Source organism: Suricata suricatta, chromosome 8, assembly GCF_006229205.1.
Source record: "Suricata suricatta isolate VVHF042 chromosome 8, meerkat_22Aug2017_6uvM2_HiC, whole genome shotgun sequence".
In the NCBI taxonomy this organism is placed as follows: Eukaryota; Metazoa; Chordata; class Mammalia; order Carnivora; family Herpestidae; genus Suricata; species Suricata suricatta.
In genome coordinates, this window is record NC_043707.1 from 107,498,543 (window position 1) to 107,514,731 (window position 16,189).

At 43.1% G+C, this 16,189-nt stretch overlaps 1 protein-coding gene, 4 non-coding genes and 1 pseudogene across 5 annotated transcripts; 1 reads left to right on the plus strand and 5 right to left on the minus strand.

Moving 5' to 3' along the window:
• Nucleotides 1-3,387: 3,387 nt before the first annotated feature.
• On the minus strand, nt 3,388-6,105 carry RPS8 (ribosomal protein S8). Its single transcript, XM_029948423.1, has 6 exons — nt 6,000-6,105; nt 5,496-5,602; nt 4,925-5,024; nt 4,355-4,530; nt 3,999-4,128; nt 3,388-3,549 (listed from the first exon to the last, which is right to left on the minus strand). The coding sequence occupies exons 1-6, from the start codon at nt 6,001-6,003 to the stop codon at nt 3,440-3,442; spliced, it is 627 nt and encodes a 208-aa protein (XP_029804283.1). The 5' UTR covers nt 6,004-6,105; the 3' UTR covers nt 3,388-3,439.
• On the minus strand, nt 3,663-3,731 carry LOC115300572. Its single transcript, XR_003912736.1, has one exon. It is a non-coding gene; the product is annotated as a small nucleolar RNA SNORD38 (small nucleolar RNA).
• LOC115300573 lies at nt 4,225-4,294 on the minus strand. Its single transcript, XR_003912737.1, has one exon. It is a non-coding gene; the product is annotated as a small nucleolar RNA SNORD38 (small nucleolar RNA).
• LOC115300574 lies at nt 5,106-5,209 on the minus strand. The gene has a single exon (XR_003912738.1). It is a non-coding gene; the product is annotated as a small nucleolar RNA SNORD46 (small nucleolar RNA).
• Nucleotides 5,688-5,767, minus strand: LOC115300566. Its single transcript, XR_003912730.1, has one exon. It is a non-coding gene; the product is annotated as a small nucleolar RNA SNORD55/SNORD39 (small nucleolar RNA).
• A 3,975-nt stretch (nt 6,106-10,080) lies between the features above and the next one.
• LOC115297694 lies at nt 10,081-11,168 on the plus strand (annotated as a pseudogene).
• Nucleotides 11,169-16,189: the final 5,021 nt, after the last annotated feature.

The following is a 16,189-nucleotide window of genomic DNA, read 5'->3' on the forward strand; positions in this document are numbered from 1 at the left end:
TGAACTGCTCCTCTGATTCCTGGCCTATAAGTTCAGCCTCCATTAAAGAAATTGGTGAGTGCCAAAACTGAAACTTAAGATCAAAGGAGGGAAGAAACAAGAATATAGAGGTTGAATGCAGGCTCTGGCATTTCGACTGACTAGATAATGCTGGCTTTGCTACTCTCCTGCTGGCTGACCATGGGTCACTGGGTCCCTAAGCCTAGGTCTCCACATTTACAGAGACAGTAGCTCGGAGACGACAGCCACTCACTCATAAGGTACTTCAGGTTTTTCACAGGGCTAACAGGTAGCCTCGCTCAGGGCAAGAATGGTCATCTGAAGGCTGTGGACATGAATTCTGCATGGATCCAAGACACTTTGAAAAAGGTTCTATTCATAAATTATAAGTGAAGGGGAGATATAGTCTTGTGAAGCTCAAATTAGGAAATAAAGGCAGTGTTTTGCTGACCCATACCAACCCCGGACTCGGACCTCTAAGTCAACAACAGCTAAAATTAAGGTGCTGCGTTAAGAGAATCACTGGATGGAAGGGTGGGGGACAGGCCTCCCCAGAGCCAATGGTAAGGTTTACGAAGGTTGGGTTGATTTGTGTCCTGAAGATTTTCTACTCAAAAGTGGTGGCTGCCATCTTTCCCTATTGTCTTTTCACAGAAGTCTGCAATTCAGCCAAGCTAATGAACCAATTAGGTTCACTTCTTAAAAGTTACATACTTATACTTTCCATCAACTTTAAGTTCGATAAAATCTTTTTTTTATTTAATTACTTTAGCACATTTGAGTGCTTGTTATGTTGCCCTGCACTTCAAGGTACTGGAGATACAGCAGGAAACAAACATACCTGTTCTATAGGACAAAAAAGACAAAATGAGCAAAATTTATGCCCAAGTAAGGGGTAAGGAGAAAAAGGAGGAAAAGATACAGCACCGAAAGGACTGATTTAAAAATCTGTGATCAGAGAGTAAAAAAAAACTAGGGTCTAAGACCTGGAGAGGAAGCCATGTGGGTACTTGAAAGAAAATGTTCCCAACAAAAGGAACAGTAAGTAAAAATACAGGTATATTTACTCAGTGAGGCAGGATCATAGGCACTATAGAAAAAGGGATCAGGTTGGGATGCCTGGGAGGCTCAGCTGGTTAAGCGTCTGACTTCAGCTCAGGTCATATCTCACAGTTCCTGAATTCAAGCCCCACATCAGGTCCTATGCTGACAGATGAGAGCCTGAATGGAGCCTGCTTTGGATTCTGTGTTTCCCTCTCTCTGCTCCTCCCCTGTTCATGCTCTTCTCTCAAAAATAAACATTAAAGAAAAGAAAAAGGGACCAGGTCATGTTGAGTTTCACAGTGTTTACTTAGGCTTTTGAGATGGTTAGTTGTCCTGTCAAAAACCTAATCTTTTCTTTCTTTATTTAAATGTTTAGGGGCACCTGGGTGGCTCAGTCAGTTAATTATCCAGCTTCAGTTAAATATCCAGCTTCGGCTCGGGTCATGATCTCACGGTTCGTGGTTTCAAGCCCTGCGTTGGGCTCTGTGCTGACAGCTAGCTTAGAGCCTGGAGCCTGCTTTGGATTCTGTGTCTCCCTCTCTCTGACCCTCCCCTGCTTGTGCTGTCTCTGTCTCTCAAAAATAAATAAAAAAACATAAGAAAAAATTTAAATGTTTATTTTTGGGAGAGAAAGACGGCATATGCAGGAGAGGGGCAGAGAGGGAGACAGAATCTGAAGCAGGCTCCAGGCTCTGAGGTGTCCACACAGGGCCCGACACAGGGTTTGAACTCACGGACCACAAGGCTATGACCTGAGCTGAAGCGTGACGCTTAACTGGCTGAGCCACTCAGGCGCCCGAAAAACCTATTCTTTATAAGTTTATTTATTCTGAGACAGAGACAGAACTGTGGGGGAGGGGCAGAGAGAATCCCAAGCATGGTCTCCACTGCCAGCACAGACGCTGATGTGGGACTTGAACCCATGAAGCTGCAAGATCATGACCTGACCTGAAACCGAGTCGGGACACTTAACCAACTGGGCCATACAGATGCCCCAAAAACCTGATCTTTATTTATACTTTTTTTTTTTTTTGAGAGAGACAGCATGAGCAGGAGTCAGAGAGAGGGAGACACAAAATCCAAAGCAGGCTCCAGGCTCTGAGCTAGCTGTCAGCAGAGCCTGATGCAGGGCTTGAACCCACGAATCCAGAGATCATGACCTGAGCTGAAGCCGGACGCTTAAGCGACTGAGCCACCCAGACGCCCCCAAAAACCTGATCTTTAAAATGATCACCTTTTCCAGGATTGTGTTGGGGACAACGGAAGCCTTAAGTGCTACTTGCAAAAAGGTGACTGGAAAGTAGATGGTCTTAAGGTTGCACCAAGATCTAGGGAGATTAGATGTTAGAACGTAAGGGTCACAATGACCCAAGATTTTGATTTTGATTTAAGCAGCTGTATAAAGACAACTATCTGCTATAATCAAATAGCTGAGAAACTATTTGAAAAGGAAAAGCTGAAGAATGTTATCCATTTTTAACACGTTCACCTTTGAGAGTCCAATTATGATATCCAAGTGCAGGAGTTAAGTAGGTTTGGATTAAAGTTAGAAAAATGCATCCTACGGGATGTCTGGGTGGCTTGAGTTGGTTGAACACCCAACTCTTTATATATACACTCAGGTGGTGATCTTGGTCATGAGATGGAGCCCTGAATCAGTCATGGAGCCTGCTTGGGATTCTCTCTGCCCCTCCTCTGCTCTAAGAAAGCAAAGGAAAGGAAGAAGGAAAAAGGAATGGAAAGAAGGACGCATCATAAAGTACATTTAATATGGACAACAGACAATGTAGCCAAACTGGAGACAAAGAGCTGACCCTTACAGATTTAGCAATGCAGAAACCACTGGTTACCTTGCATACTTTAGGAAGAGGGGAAGGGATGAGGGTTCAAGAGAAAAGTAACTTCAGAAAGACATTAAAAAACTGAAGGATAGATAGGTAGGTAAATGTGTTCAACTTCAACAATGCAGAAAAGAACTTTGGAATACAATTTCAAGGTTTCTAGGCTTTCCACAAACCCAGGCTGAAAACTTTTAAGCTAAAAGCTGAAGTCCAAGGGGAAAAGGTACAGGATCTCAAAGAGCCAGATTTACGAGGCAGCATGGCCTCAGGTACCAGTCATGGTCAACACAATGGTAATATTGGGCGCCCAGTGCTGGGATACCTCCCTCATACAGTCTCTGCTTGGCCTGCATGCCACAGCCCTGTTCCCACTGAACACTAGCCTTTGGGGGGAGAAATGCTCCCCCTCTTCTAGACACAGCCCACAAATTATCTTGGCCTTCAGGGAGAGTGAGCTGGGGCACTCTACAGTTTCCCAAGCAATCAGATTTTCACACATGAATACCGGGCAGAATAAACACCTTTATTACATGACCGAAGAAAGAAGAAAAGATTTATTTGCCTTTCCGGGCTTTGATTTTCCTCAGATAGAACTCTAACTCCTTGCCCTCCAGCACATAGCCATCTGCTCGGCCACACTGGCCTGGTCTTGAAGCGATGCATGCTGCAAGAGAGTATGCATTCATTAGCAAAACGACAATGTGGCCCTACCTAAACCTGGGTACACCTTAAAAGCCCATGTCGGTGAAGGTGATCACGGGGGAGGGGGGCACAGTGTCTCCTCAGATATACTTTATCGTCACTTAAAGTCAGTAGCAGAACCGGACAAAGTTTTCATCACTGAGACACCCCCTCAGCCCACATGTGCAGGGACTTCTCAAAAACCTTCTGGGAATTAGAGGCAGAGGGCAGTTCAGGCCTACGGACTCATGCCCAGATTTCCCATTTGAGTTTCATGCTAATGGGATGACCGGAGGTTCTGAGTTGTGCTTGGATGTGGTTATCCTTCAACTATCTGGGCGAAGCCTCTACCACAGGCTGGCCAGTAAAAAGAACAGAAGAGGCAAGAATAAAATGCAGACACCCCCTCCTCCAAGGCAACAGCTCTCTCACCAAGCAGCTTTCCCTGCTGGAACTGCTCCTCCAGGAGACTGCTGATTTTGGCATTCTTTTTCCTTTCGTCGTATTTCTTCTGAATTTTCTTTGATCGTTTTTTGTTTAAAATCTCTTCCTCCTCGGGAGTCTGAATAAAGGAGACAGATATTTAGCCGGAGCTCCCCAAGCCCTGGCGAGAACGTCCTCATAGCTTTGGGCCCTGTACGCCCCAAGCCCTGCTGCCTTCCTCAGCACTAAAGGCTTTCATCTCTTTCCCTTCAGTAGCAGAACTGGACACAGTTTTCATCATAAGAAGGCTGCAATGAGGATGGCCTCCCCCCGCCCACAGGGAAGTTGGCACCCGAAATACGCACCAGCTTGGCCCCCTTCTTGCGGCCCAGGGGCAGTGCATAGTGGGACTCGTACCACTGCCGGTACGGCGTGCTGTCAATGAGCACGATGCAGTTCTTCACCAAGGTCTTGGTGCGGACCAGTTCGTTGTTGGATGCATTGTAGACAACATCAATAATCCTCGTTTTGCGCGTACAACCTGCTCACAGGAGAAATCCAGAATCAAGTCCTGTAAACAACTGGCTTTGTTGTTCCCTGCACATCGCCCCCAAAGTGCCTAAGGAAAAGGAAACTCTAAGCTGTTACCCAGCCATGGGTGTCAGCTCACCCTCCACAAAGTCACCTTCCCAGAGCCGGCTGGCAACCAACCACACATACGTAAGGTCTAGATTCAGCCCCAATCCCTGAGGCTATAGGAGTTAAAAGACTAAACAGGATAGAGAATTCTCCAGCGACCACACGTTAAGATCTTTCAAACAAAGAGAAACTTCAGTATCTCGATGGAAGCCAAAGACTTCCTGTTAAAAACACCCACTGAAGCTTAGAAGTTTTACGTGATGAGTTCCCATCTGCTCCTGGAGGACCTCACTCACACTCAGAGCCCCAGGAGAAGTTCCCCACGTCCAGCCTCAAGGCTCGGTACTTCTTATTGCCTCCCCGAACCCGGACTGTGTGTATACGGCGGGGGCCAATCTGGAAAACACAAGGAGACAGGAACTAGGTTATCCAAGAGAGCAAGAGGGGAAGGAAGAGAAACTAGGCTGGACGGAGGCAACACAGTCAGTGTAACTATGACAAGTCCTAGCATTGGCAAGTGGCACACAGGTGACCAAGACGGCCACAACCATGCCTAAGGATACTTTTTCATCACTCTAGTTACCTCCAAGAGGAAAAACCTAATTCCAAACACCGAAAGCTAAGTCTCTATACAACAAAAAGCACTAGGTTTCTATCATTCGAAGAGCCCACTCCTTCCAGGCGCCTTGAAGTCCTACTACACAACATCTGTCTCCATGCAATCTCTTCAGTCTCAACCAACAAGCAAAGGTGAGGAGGCCGCCCAGTCCCCTAAACAAATCACACAACCCTGCAAAGATCAACCACCACAGGCAGAGGCCAGACCACGCTGGAAACTACAGGGGGCCGCGAACGCCCCGCACGCACCTTAGTGTTGGCAGCCGGGCGTCCCAGCTCATACTTCCGCTTCTTGTGGTAGGGCTTTCTCTTGCCCCCGGTCTTGCGGCGCTTGTGCCAGTTGTCCCGAGAGATGCCTACGCGCGGGAGGGGGGACGCAAGCTTTAGCCACTGCGAGTCGGGCCGGCACCTCGCGAGCTCCAAACCCCGTGCCGGGCAGGCCGCACGCTCAGCTCTCCAAGGTTGGCCTCCCCACTGCGCACTCGGGAGTTTGCAGCATTATCGAGGTGTCATCATTCACGTGCGGCCCAGCCCGGGCGCTTTCCCACGGCAGCCATGTTGGCGCCGCCTGCAGCCCCAAGCTCCTACTGCTCCCGGAGGGGATCTCGGCGGCCAGAACCTGAGTACCACCCTCCTCGTGGCTGCTCGGTGCTAATGGTCGGAGCGCCCGCACTCCTGACTTGACTGGGAGGCAGGATGGCGCCGGATCGAGTTCATCCCCCTTCCTCGGCCCCAAAGCAAAACGACACTCACCCATCACTCTCGGCGCTGGCTGCGAAAGAGAAAACGCAAAGCCTCACGGTCCGGTTTGTAAAACGCAGCCCCGCCCCTTTAACGTGGTTTCTGCGCGCCGCTGTGAGGATCCGGGAGTCTGAGTGCGACGTAACTGACGTTTCTACGGCAGTAGAATTCGTAGGGAGGGCTGGGCAGGTGGTTGCTGCTGCTCGCCAGGGGTTGAGGGCTTTAGGGTACACCCGAAAGGGCGTCACCCGGCTTTACGTTTTGAAAAGACTCGTTTTAGAAGCTGGGTGCAACTGCGTTGGGAAAGGGTGGAAGGCAAGGTGGAAATGAATGGTGGACTCGGGTTTGATTTTGAAGGGTTTGGTGATAGATTGGATGGCAGGTAGAGGGGAGGGTTAGGGAAAGGGAGGTGTGTCAGAGATTCCTAATTCCTCACTTGACCAGTTGGATGAAATCGGCGCCTTTTATTGAGATGGGATAAACTAATGTAGGAGCCGTTCTGGATATGTTCATTTTGAGATCTAGGTGACATCTAAGTGGGAATGACAGGCAGCTGGATGTTCATGCCTTGGCCATCCTTATAGAAGAGATGTGGACAGAAAATATTACTTTGTGAATCATTACTGTGCAAATGGTAATTAAAGTTTCCAGATTGAACCACATCTAGGGAGAGAGCATAAAGCAAACTTTTCTTGTAAAATGTACTAAATAAACAATTTAGGCGTGTGAGAATGTGTGTCAGAACTACTCGACTCGGCTAGTGTGAAAATAGTCCTAGACAATAGTAAACGAATGTGTGGCAGTGTTCCAAAACTTATGATACTGAGAGTCATCTCTCATGAACCATTATGGTTTTGATTTTTTACAAACATTTACAAACCTAACAACCATTCTTGGTGTGTAGGGTCAATCAGCATACAGTAATGTGCCAACCCTTAGCATAAAGAAATACAGGAAAGTGTTCTAGGTCCAAGGCTTGAGGAATATGAACCTTTAAGGCCAGGTAAAGAAAAACTGGCAGAGGAGACAAGGAACATTTAGGGTGACAGGAAGAAAGCTAGCACAGTATATCATGGTCTAATGCTACTGTGAAGGTTAGTGAAGGTCTAAGAAGGGATTCTTGGATTTAGTAACTTGAAAAAAATTTGGTAATATTGGCAAGAGCAGTTTCTGTGCAGGGAAACTGGCAAAAACTCCAAACAGAATGGGAAATTTAAAAAAAGATACAGGGGCACCTGGGTGGCTCAGTCAGTTAGGCATCTGACTTTGACCCAGTCTCCTGGTTCATGGGTTCAAACTCCGCATCAGGTTCTGTGCTGACAGCTCAGAGCCTGGAGCCTGTTTCAGATTCTGTGTCTCTCTCCCTTTCTCTCTGCTCCTCCCTTATTTGCACTCTGTCTCTGTCTCAAAAATAAATAAACATTAAAGAAAAGATACAGTATATGTAAACAATTATTTCAAGAAGTATGACTTTAATCGGAAAGAGAAAAGAGTACCTGGCTGGCTCAAAAGAGCCTGTGGTTCTTGATCTCAGAGTTGTTAAGTTCAAGCCCCACGTTGGGTATGGAGATTACTTAAAAATAAAATTCTTACAGGTGCCTGGGTGGCGTTTGGATTTCTCTCTCTTCCCTTCCCCAGCTTGTGTTCTTTCTCTCTAAAGAAACATTTTAAAGAATATTTTTTAATGTTTATCTCTGAGCGACAGACAGAGAGCGAGGGGCAGAGAGAGAGGGAGACAGAATCAGAAGCAGCCTCCAGGTTCTGAGCCGTTAGCACGGAGCCTGATGTGGGGCTTGAACTCATGAACCACGAGATCATGACCTGAGCTGATGTTGGATGGCTTAACTGACTGAGCCACCCATGCACCCCTTTCCACAAAATAAAACTTTTTAAAAATAAAAAAATAATAAAGAGGAGACTGACTGGTGGCTGGAGGGGAAATGGGATCAAAGGGCAGTATTTAAAGGAGTAAACTGCCTAGTGGATAAGTCCTTTACACTCTGCTCCAAATCCTATCCCATCCCTTTGAAGGGATTTTTCTCAACATTATCTTTTCTTCTAGATCTTCAACCTTCTTCCACTGGCTTCCTACCACATTCAGGATAAAATATAAATTCCTTACGATGACCGGGAATATATGACCTCTGCTTATCTCTTTGGCTTTATCAATTTAACTTTTCTACTACTATCTCCCTCACTCAATTCCAAGGACTCTGACTTTGCTGTTCTTGCCTCAGGCCATTGTGCTTTAAGAGAAAATGATGTTTTCCTAGTCTTAGCATAGTTCCTTTCCTCCCTTCAAGTCTCTGCTCAAAATCTCACTTCCATGTACAAACGTACACTGGGAGGCCTTTTCTGAATCTGTTGCTTTCTAAAGTAACAACGCTTGGGGTGCCTGGCTGGTTCAGTCCGTAGAGCATGTGACTCTTGATCTCTGGGTTATCCCCATTTTGGGGGTAGAGCTTACTTTTAAAAAAAGCAAAAATCAAGGGGCATCTGTTAAGTGTCCTACTTTAAAAAAAATGTTTATTTATTTTGAGAGAGAGAGCGAGCGTGGGTGAGTGAGGGATGGGCAGAGAGAGGGAGAGAGAAAATCCCAACCAGGCTCTGCACTGCCAGTGCAAGGCCCAACTCTGGGCTAGATTCCATGAACCCTGAGGTCATAACCTGAGCCAAAATCAAGAGTCTGACGCTTAACTGACTGAGCCACCCAGGTGCCCCAAGCACCCTACTTTTGACTTTGGCTCAGGTCATGATCTCACAGTTTGTGAATTTGCCCCATATTGGGCTATGTGCTGATGACAGGGAGACTTCTTGGGATTCTGTCTCTCCTTCTCTCTGCCCTTCCCTACTTGTGTGAGCCTACAGGCATGTGCTCTCTGTCTCTCAAAATAAATAAACTTAAATAATATATAAAGAAATAAATGGGAAAAACATATGGTCACTTCAAAACACAGAAAAAGCATTTGACAAAATCCAATATCTTTCATGATAAAAACACTTAAACTAGAAACAGAATTGAACTTCCACCTGATAAAGACCATCTATAAAAATGATAGATAGAACCATATTTAATGATTAGGAACAAGACATTAACTCTCACTTTTTTTTTAAATTTCTGATTGGGGGGTGCAATTGAGTGAGGGGCAGAGAAAAAGTGGGGGAGAGAGAGAGAGAGAGAGAGAGAGAGAGTCCTATATAGGCTCCAAACTGTCAATGTGGAGCCCTAAGTGGGGCTCAAGCTCACCCGAAGTAGGGCTAGAACTCACCAGATGCGGGGCTGAACTCACAAACTGTGAAATCATGACCTGAGCTGAAGTTGACTGAGGCACCCAGGCACCCTGACCCTCACCACTTCTATTCAAAATTGTATTGAGTGTTCTATCCAGAAAATTAGACAAGAAATAAAAGACATCCCATTGGTAAGGAATAAGTCAAACTATATTCACAAATGACATGATCCTATATAGAGAAAATCTCAAAGGATGCACATATAAAAATATTCCAGTTAATAGGGGTGCCTGGCTGGCTCAGTTGTTAAGTATCTGACTTTGGCTCAGGTCATGATCTCATGATTCGTGAGCTAGAACCCCGTATCAGGTGAGCTCAAGCCTCGCTTTGGATGAACCTCGTTTCTCTTTTTCTCCCTGTCTCCCTCTCTCTCTGCCCCTCGCTCATTTGCCCCATCTCTCCCTTTCTCAAAAAATAAAATAAAATAAACATATCACAGTTAATCAATTCAGCAAAGTTGCAAGGTACAAGATCAACACACAAAAATGTTTTCTATCCACAAGCAATGAACAATCTGAAAAGGAACTTAAGAACAAATCCTCTTGCAATAGCATCCAAGGAAATAAAATACCTAGGATATAGATTTAACCAAGGAGGTGAAAGATTTATACACTAAAAACTATAAAACATTGTTGAAATAAATCAAAGAAGATCTAAATAAATGGAAAGTCATCCTGTGTATATGGATTAGAAGACTTAATATTGTTGAAATGGCAATATTACCAAAAGCAATCTACAGAGTCGGTGCAATCCCATCAGCCTTCTTTTTGGCAGAAATGGAATAGGTGATTCCCAAATTCACATGGAATTGCCAGAGGCCCTGAAGAGCCAAAATGAAAAAGAGTACAGTTGGAGGACTTACACTTTTTGAGTTCAAAACTTATTACAAACTACAGGAGCACTTGGGTGGCTCACTCAGTTGAGTGTTCAACTCTTTTTTTTTTTTTTTGATGGTTTTTATTTATTTTTGAGAGACAGAGACAGTGCAAGCAGGGGAGGGTCAGAGAGAGGGAGTCACAGAATCTGAAGCAGACTCCAGGCTCTGAGCTGGCTGTCAGCACAGAGCCCAACGCGGGGCTCAAACCCATGAACCGTGAGATCATGACCTGAGCCGAAGCCGGACGCTTAACTGACTGAGCCACCCAGGCACCCCACGTGTTCAACTCTTAATTTCAGCTCAAGTCATAATCCCAGAGTTGTGGGATTGAGCCCCATGTTGGGGACTGAGTGAGGAGCCTGCTTCTCTCTTTTCGCTCTCTCTCTCAAATAAAGTGAAAAAAAAATCACAGACTGCGGTAATTTGTATGGTATTGGCACAAGGATAGACATACAAATGGATTAGTACTTTAAAAAAAATGTTTATTTTTGATAGAGTGTGAGTGGGGGACAGGTGGGGTGGGGGGGGGGCAGAGGATCCAAAGCAGGCTCTGCACTGTCAGCACAGAGCCCGATGTGGAACTGGAGTTCATGAACTATGAGATCATGACCTGAGCCGAAGTCAGAAACTCAACCAACTGAGCCACCCAGGTACCCCAGAATAGTATTTAAAGGCCGGAAATCAACTTCGCATCTTGGAACCAGGGCACAGTTTGTCTGTAACCGTGTGGAGAAGGCCCGGTGCTGGTGAACACTGCTGTGACTTGCTTGAAGGCTGAATTGCTGCATTTGGGCACTATGTCAAGTTTGAGCTGTTTCCTCCAATCCCTGCTGAGATCCTTACAGTTATTCAGAGCTTGAAAAAAAATGGTCAAGAGTGCTCAAACTGGTAACTTCAAACAGCTCACAGTTAAAGAAGCTCTGCTGAGTGCTTTAGTGGCCACTGAGGTATGGATGTGATTTTATTTCGATGAGATCATAGGTAAATCTGGCATCATTGGCTATAATGTTTGAAGACCAATCTTTAACGTCTGTTGATATTTGGTTTCTTATTTGAGTGTTCTTGGACTATCTGTGAGGAGACTAGTAATTGAATAAAATAATGTATAAAAAAAAAATCCAGGGGCGCCTGGGTGGCTCAGTCGGTTAAGTGTCCGACTTCAGCTCAGGTCATGATCTCACAGTTCGTGGGTTCGAGCCCCACGTCACGCTCTGGGCTGACCGCTAGCTCAGAGCCTGGAGCCTGTCTTCAGATCCTGTGACTCCTTCTCTCTCTGACCCTCCCCTGATCACTCTGTCTCTCTCTCTCTGTCTCTCAAAAATAAATAAAAACATTAAAAAAATTTTTTTAAAAATCCAGAAATCAGCTCATACATCTATATGGTCAACTGATTTTCAACAAGTGTGCCAAGACAATTCAATGGGGAAACAACAGTCTTTTCAACAAATGGTGGTTGAAAAATTGGATCACCACTTGCCAAAAAATGAACTTAGACCGTTCATACCATCTACAAAAATGAACTGAAATTGGATCAATGTCCTAAATATAAAGGCTAAAACCATAAAACTCCTAAAAGAAAATATAAGAGTAAATCTTCACAGGGGCACCTGGGTGGCTTAGTCAATTAAGCATCTGACTTCAGCTCAGATCATGATCTCACAGTTCATGAGTTCGAGCCCTGCATCAAGCTCTCTGCTATCAGTGAAGAACCTGCTTCAGATCCTCTCTCCAGCCTCCTTCTATGCCTCTCCCCTGATTTCTCTCTGTCTCTCAAAAATAAATGAACACCTATTTAAAAAAAAAAAAAAAGGGTAAATCTTCACAGCCTTGTATTTAGCAATGGATTCTTAGATATGATACCTGAAGCACAAGGAACAAAACAAAAAAGATAAGTTAGACTCCATCAAAATGGAAAACTTTTGTGCTTTCAAAGAAATTAGCAAGAAAGTAAAAAGACAAGTCATAGAGTAAGAGAAAATATTTGCAAATCATATATGTGATAAGGGTATAGCATCCAGAATATATATAGAACTCTTACAAGTCAACAATAAAAGACAACCCAAATTAATAATGGGTGAAAAGACTTCAGCAATCAGACAACAGAAAGAAAGAAAAGTCATCTAGATCAGCAAGGAGGAAGTTAAACTTTCACTCTTAACAGATGGCATGATAGTTTATGTGGAAAACCCAAAAAACTCTACCAAAAAACTGTTAGAACTGATCCATGAATTCAGCAAAGTTGTAGGATATAAAATCAACAGAAATTGGTTGCATTGCTGTACACCAATAATAAAGCAGCAGAAAGAGAAATCATTTTACAACTACACCAAAAACCATAAATATCTAGGAATAACCTAACCAAAGAGGTGAAAGTTCTATACAATGAACTAGTGAAAGCTTATGAAAGAACTTGAAGAAGACACAAAGAAATGGATAAACATTCCATGCTAATGGATTGGAAGAACAAATATTGTTAAAATAATGATACCACCCAAAGCAATCTACATATCCAGTGCAGTCTGTATCAGAATAACACCAGCACTCTTCACAGAGCTAGAACAAACAATTCTAAAATTTGTATGGAACCAGAAAGACCCTGAATAACCAATGTTCGAAAAGAAAACCAAAACTAGAGGTATCACAATTCCAGACTTAAAGCTGTATTACAAAGCTGTAATCATTAAGAGTCTGATACTAGCACAAAAATAGACATGTAGATCAATGTAACAGAACAAAGAACCCAGAAATGGACCCTCAAATATATGGCCAACTAATCTTTGACAAAGCAGGAAAGAATATCCAATGGGGGAAAAATCTCTTAAGCAAATGGTACTGGGAAAACTGGACAGCGACATGCACAAAAATAAACTCAAAATGGATGAAAGAACTAAATGTAAGACAGGAAGCCATCAAAATCCTAGAGGAGAAAACAAGCAACAACCTCTTTGACCTCAGCCACAGCAACTTCTTACTAGACACGAGGCAAGGGAAACAATAGCGAAATTAGCTGTAGGGAGGTCATCAAGATAAAAAGCTTCTGCACAGCGAAGGAAACAATCAGCAAAACTAAAAGGGAACTGATGAAATGGAAGAAGATTTTGCAAGTGACATATCCAATAAAGGGTTAGTATTCAAAATCTATAAAGAACTTATCAAACTCAACACCTCAAAAACAAATAATCCAGGGAAGAAATGGTCAGAAGACACGAATAGACACTTTTCCAAAGAAGACAGCCAAATTACTAACAGACACATGAAAAGATGCTCAACATCTATTATCATTAGGGAAATACAAATCAAAACTATTATGATACCACCTCACACCTGTCAGAATGGCTAAAATTAACAACACAGGAAACAGCAGAGGTTGGTGAGAATGTGGAGAAAGGGGAACCCTCTTGCACTGCTGGTGGGAATTCAAACTGGTGCAGCCACTCTTGAAGAGTATGGAGGTTCCTCAAAGAATTAAAAATAGAACTACCTTACGACTCACCAATTGCATTACTAGGTATTTATCCAAAGGATACAAAAATGCTATTTTGAAGGGGCACATGCACCCCAATGTTTTTAGCAGCACTATTGACAAAAAAAGGGTGTGTGTGTGTATATGTGTGTGTGTGTGTGTGTGTGTGTGTGTGTGTAATGGAATATTACCCAGCAATCAAAAAAGAATGAAATCTTGCTATTCACAACAGTGTGGATAGAACCTCAGAGGAGGACAAATACCATACAAATACTCACATGTGGAATTTAAGGAACAAGAGATGAACATAGGGGAAGGGAAGCAAAAATAAGATAAAAACATGGAAACAAATCATAAGAGATTCTTAAAATACAGAAAACAACTAAGGGTTGCTGGAGGGGTGTTGCGGAGGGATAAGGATAAATGGGTGATGGGCATTAAGGACACTTGTTGGATGAGCACTGGGTGTTATATGTAAGTGATAAATCACTAAATTCTATTCATGAAGTTACTATCACACTATATATTACCTCACTTAGGAAGTTATAGAAGACTTAAAACCTGGTCAAAAGAAAAAAAAATGAATGAACTACATGAAAAAAGAAAGAGCTTGGGATTTGATATCCTGTAGGAATAACACTTATTAAAACCATCACAATAAAAATCCTGAGGAGGCATTTAAAAACAAATGGGCAAAGGACCCGAGTATACCCAAGAAAATTGAAAACACAGGCCCAGACAAAAACTTGTACAAAAATGTTCAGAGCAGGATTATTCCTGATGCCAAAAAAGTGGAAGCAACCCAAATGTCTGTCAAATGATGGATACACAAAATGTGGTATGATCATACAATGGAATGGGATATTTGGCTATAAAAAGGACTGAAATATTGGATCAACATGGATTAATCTTATTTAATGATTTAATTTTTCCAAGTAATCTGTACACCATACACGGGATTTGAACTCAGGACCTTGAGATCAAGAGTCACATGCTCTACCAATTGAGCCAGTGAGGCACCCCAACATGGTTCCTAAAGCAGGTTAAGATCTCATATTGTATGATTCCATTTATATGAAATGTCCAGAATAACAAGTCCATAGACTTGTCCATAGAGAAAGTAGATTAGTGGTTCCTAGGGGCTGGGGGAAGAGGAGATTAGGAGGTGACTGCTAATGGGTATTGGATTTTTTTGGGTGAAAATGCTCTCAAATTGGGGTGCCTGGGTGGCTTAGTTGGTTAAGCATCCAACTTCGGCTCAGGTCATGATCTTATGGTTTCTGAGTTTGAGCCTCGCATCAGGCTCTCTGCTGTCAGTGTGGAGCCTGCTTCAGATCCTGTCTCCCTCTCTTTGCCTTCCCCCACTTGTGGACATGCTTGGGTGCTCTCTCAAAAAGAAACATTAAAAAAAAATGTTCTGGAATCAGTGGTGATGGTTGCCCAATTAAATACCAAAACCACTGAATTAATAGTGTGCGAATTTTAAAAGAGTGAGTTTTATAGTATGTGGATAGTATCTCAATAAAGCTGTTATTAAAAAAAAAAGCCCTGGTGTATTCAAGAAATAAAGGTCAGTGTAGTTGGAGCGAGTGGTAGGAAATGCAGTGTATTCATTCATTCAAAAATGTGTATTGTGTGCTTACCATATGTTCCAGACATTATGGATATAGTATTAAGTAAAACAAAAATCTTTTTCCTTATGTGCTTAGCTAGCTAGCACTTTTTTTTTCTTTTTTCTTTTTCTTTTTTTTTTACATCTAGGGGCACCTGGGTGGCTCAGTCGGTTAAGCATCCGGCTTCGACTCAGGTCATGCTCTCACGGTTCGTGGGTTCAAGCCCCATGTCGGGCTCTGTGCTGACAGCTCAGGGCCTGGAGCCTGCTTCAGATTCTGTGTCTCCCTCTGTCTCCCTCTCTCTCTGACCTTCCCCTGCTTGCACTGTCTCTGTCTCTCAAAAATAAAAAACATTAAAAGAAATTTAAATTTACATGTAAGTTAGTTAGCATATAGTGCAACAATGATTTCTGGAGTAGAGTTTTTAAGCCCCTTACCCATTTAGCCCACAACCCCTTCAGCAACCCTTTGTTTGGTCTCTATATTTAAGAGTCTCTTATGTTTTGTCCCCCTGCCTAATTTTATATTATTTTTGTTTCCCTTCCTTTATGTTTATCTGTTTCTTAAATTCCTCATTCGAGTGAAGTCATATTTTTTCTTTCTCTGACTGGCTAATTTTGCTTAGCATAATACCCTCTAGTTCCATCCATGTAATTGCAAATGGCAAGATTTCATTCTTTTTGATGAGTAATACTTCATTGTGTGTATATATATATATATATATATATATATACACCACATCTTCTTTATTCATTCATCTGTCGGTGGGCATTTGGGTTTTTTCCATACTTTGGCTATTGTCGATAAGCTAGCTAGAACTTATATAGCATTTATTAAATGTTAGACATTGTACTCACTACTGTGTGCATATTAACTGGATTTTCATAACACCTCTACACCAGTATTATCATTTCACAAATAGCACAAGGAGGTTAAACAACCCACTTAAGGTTCTGTG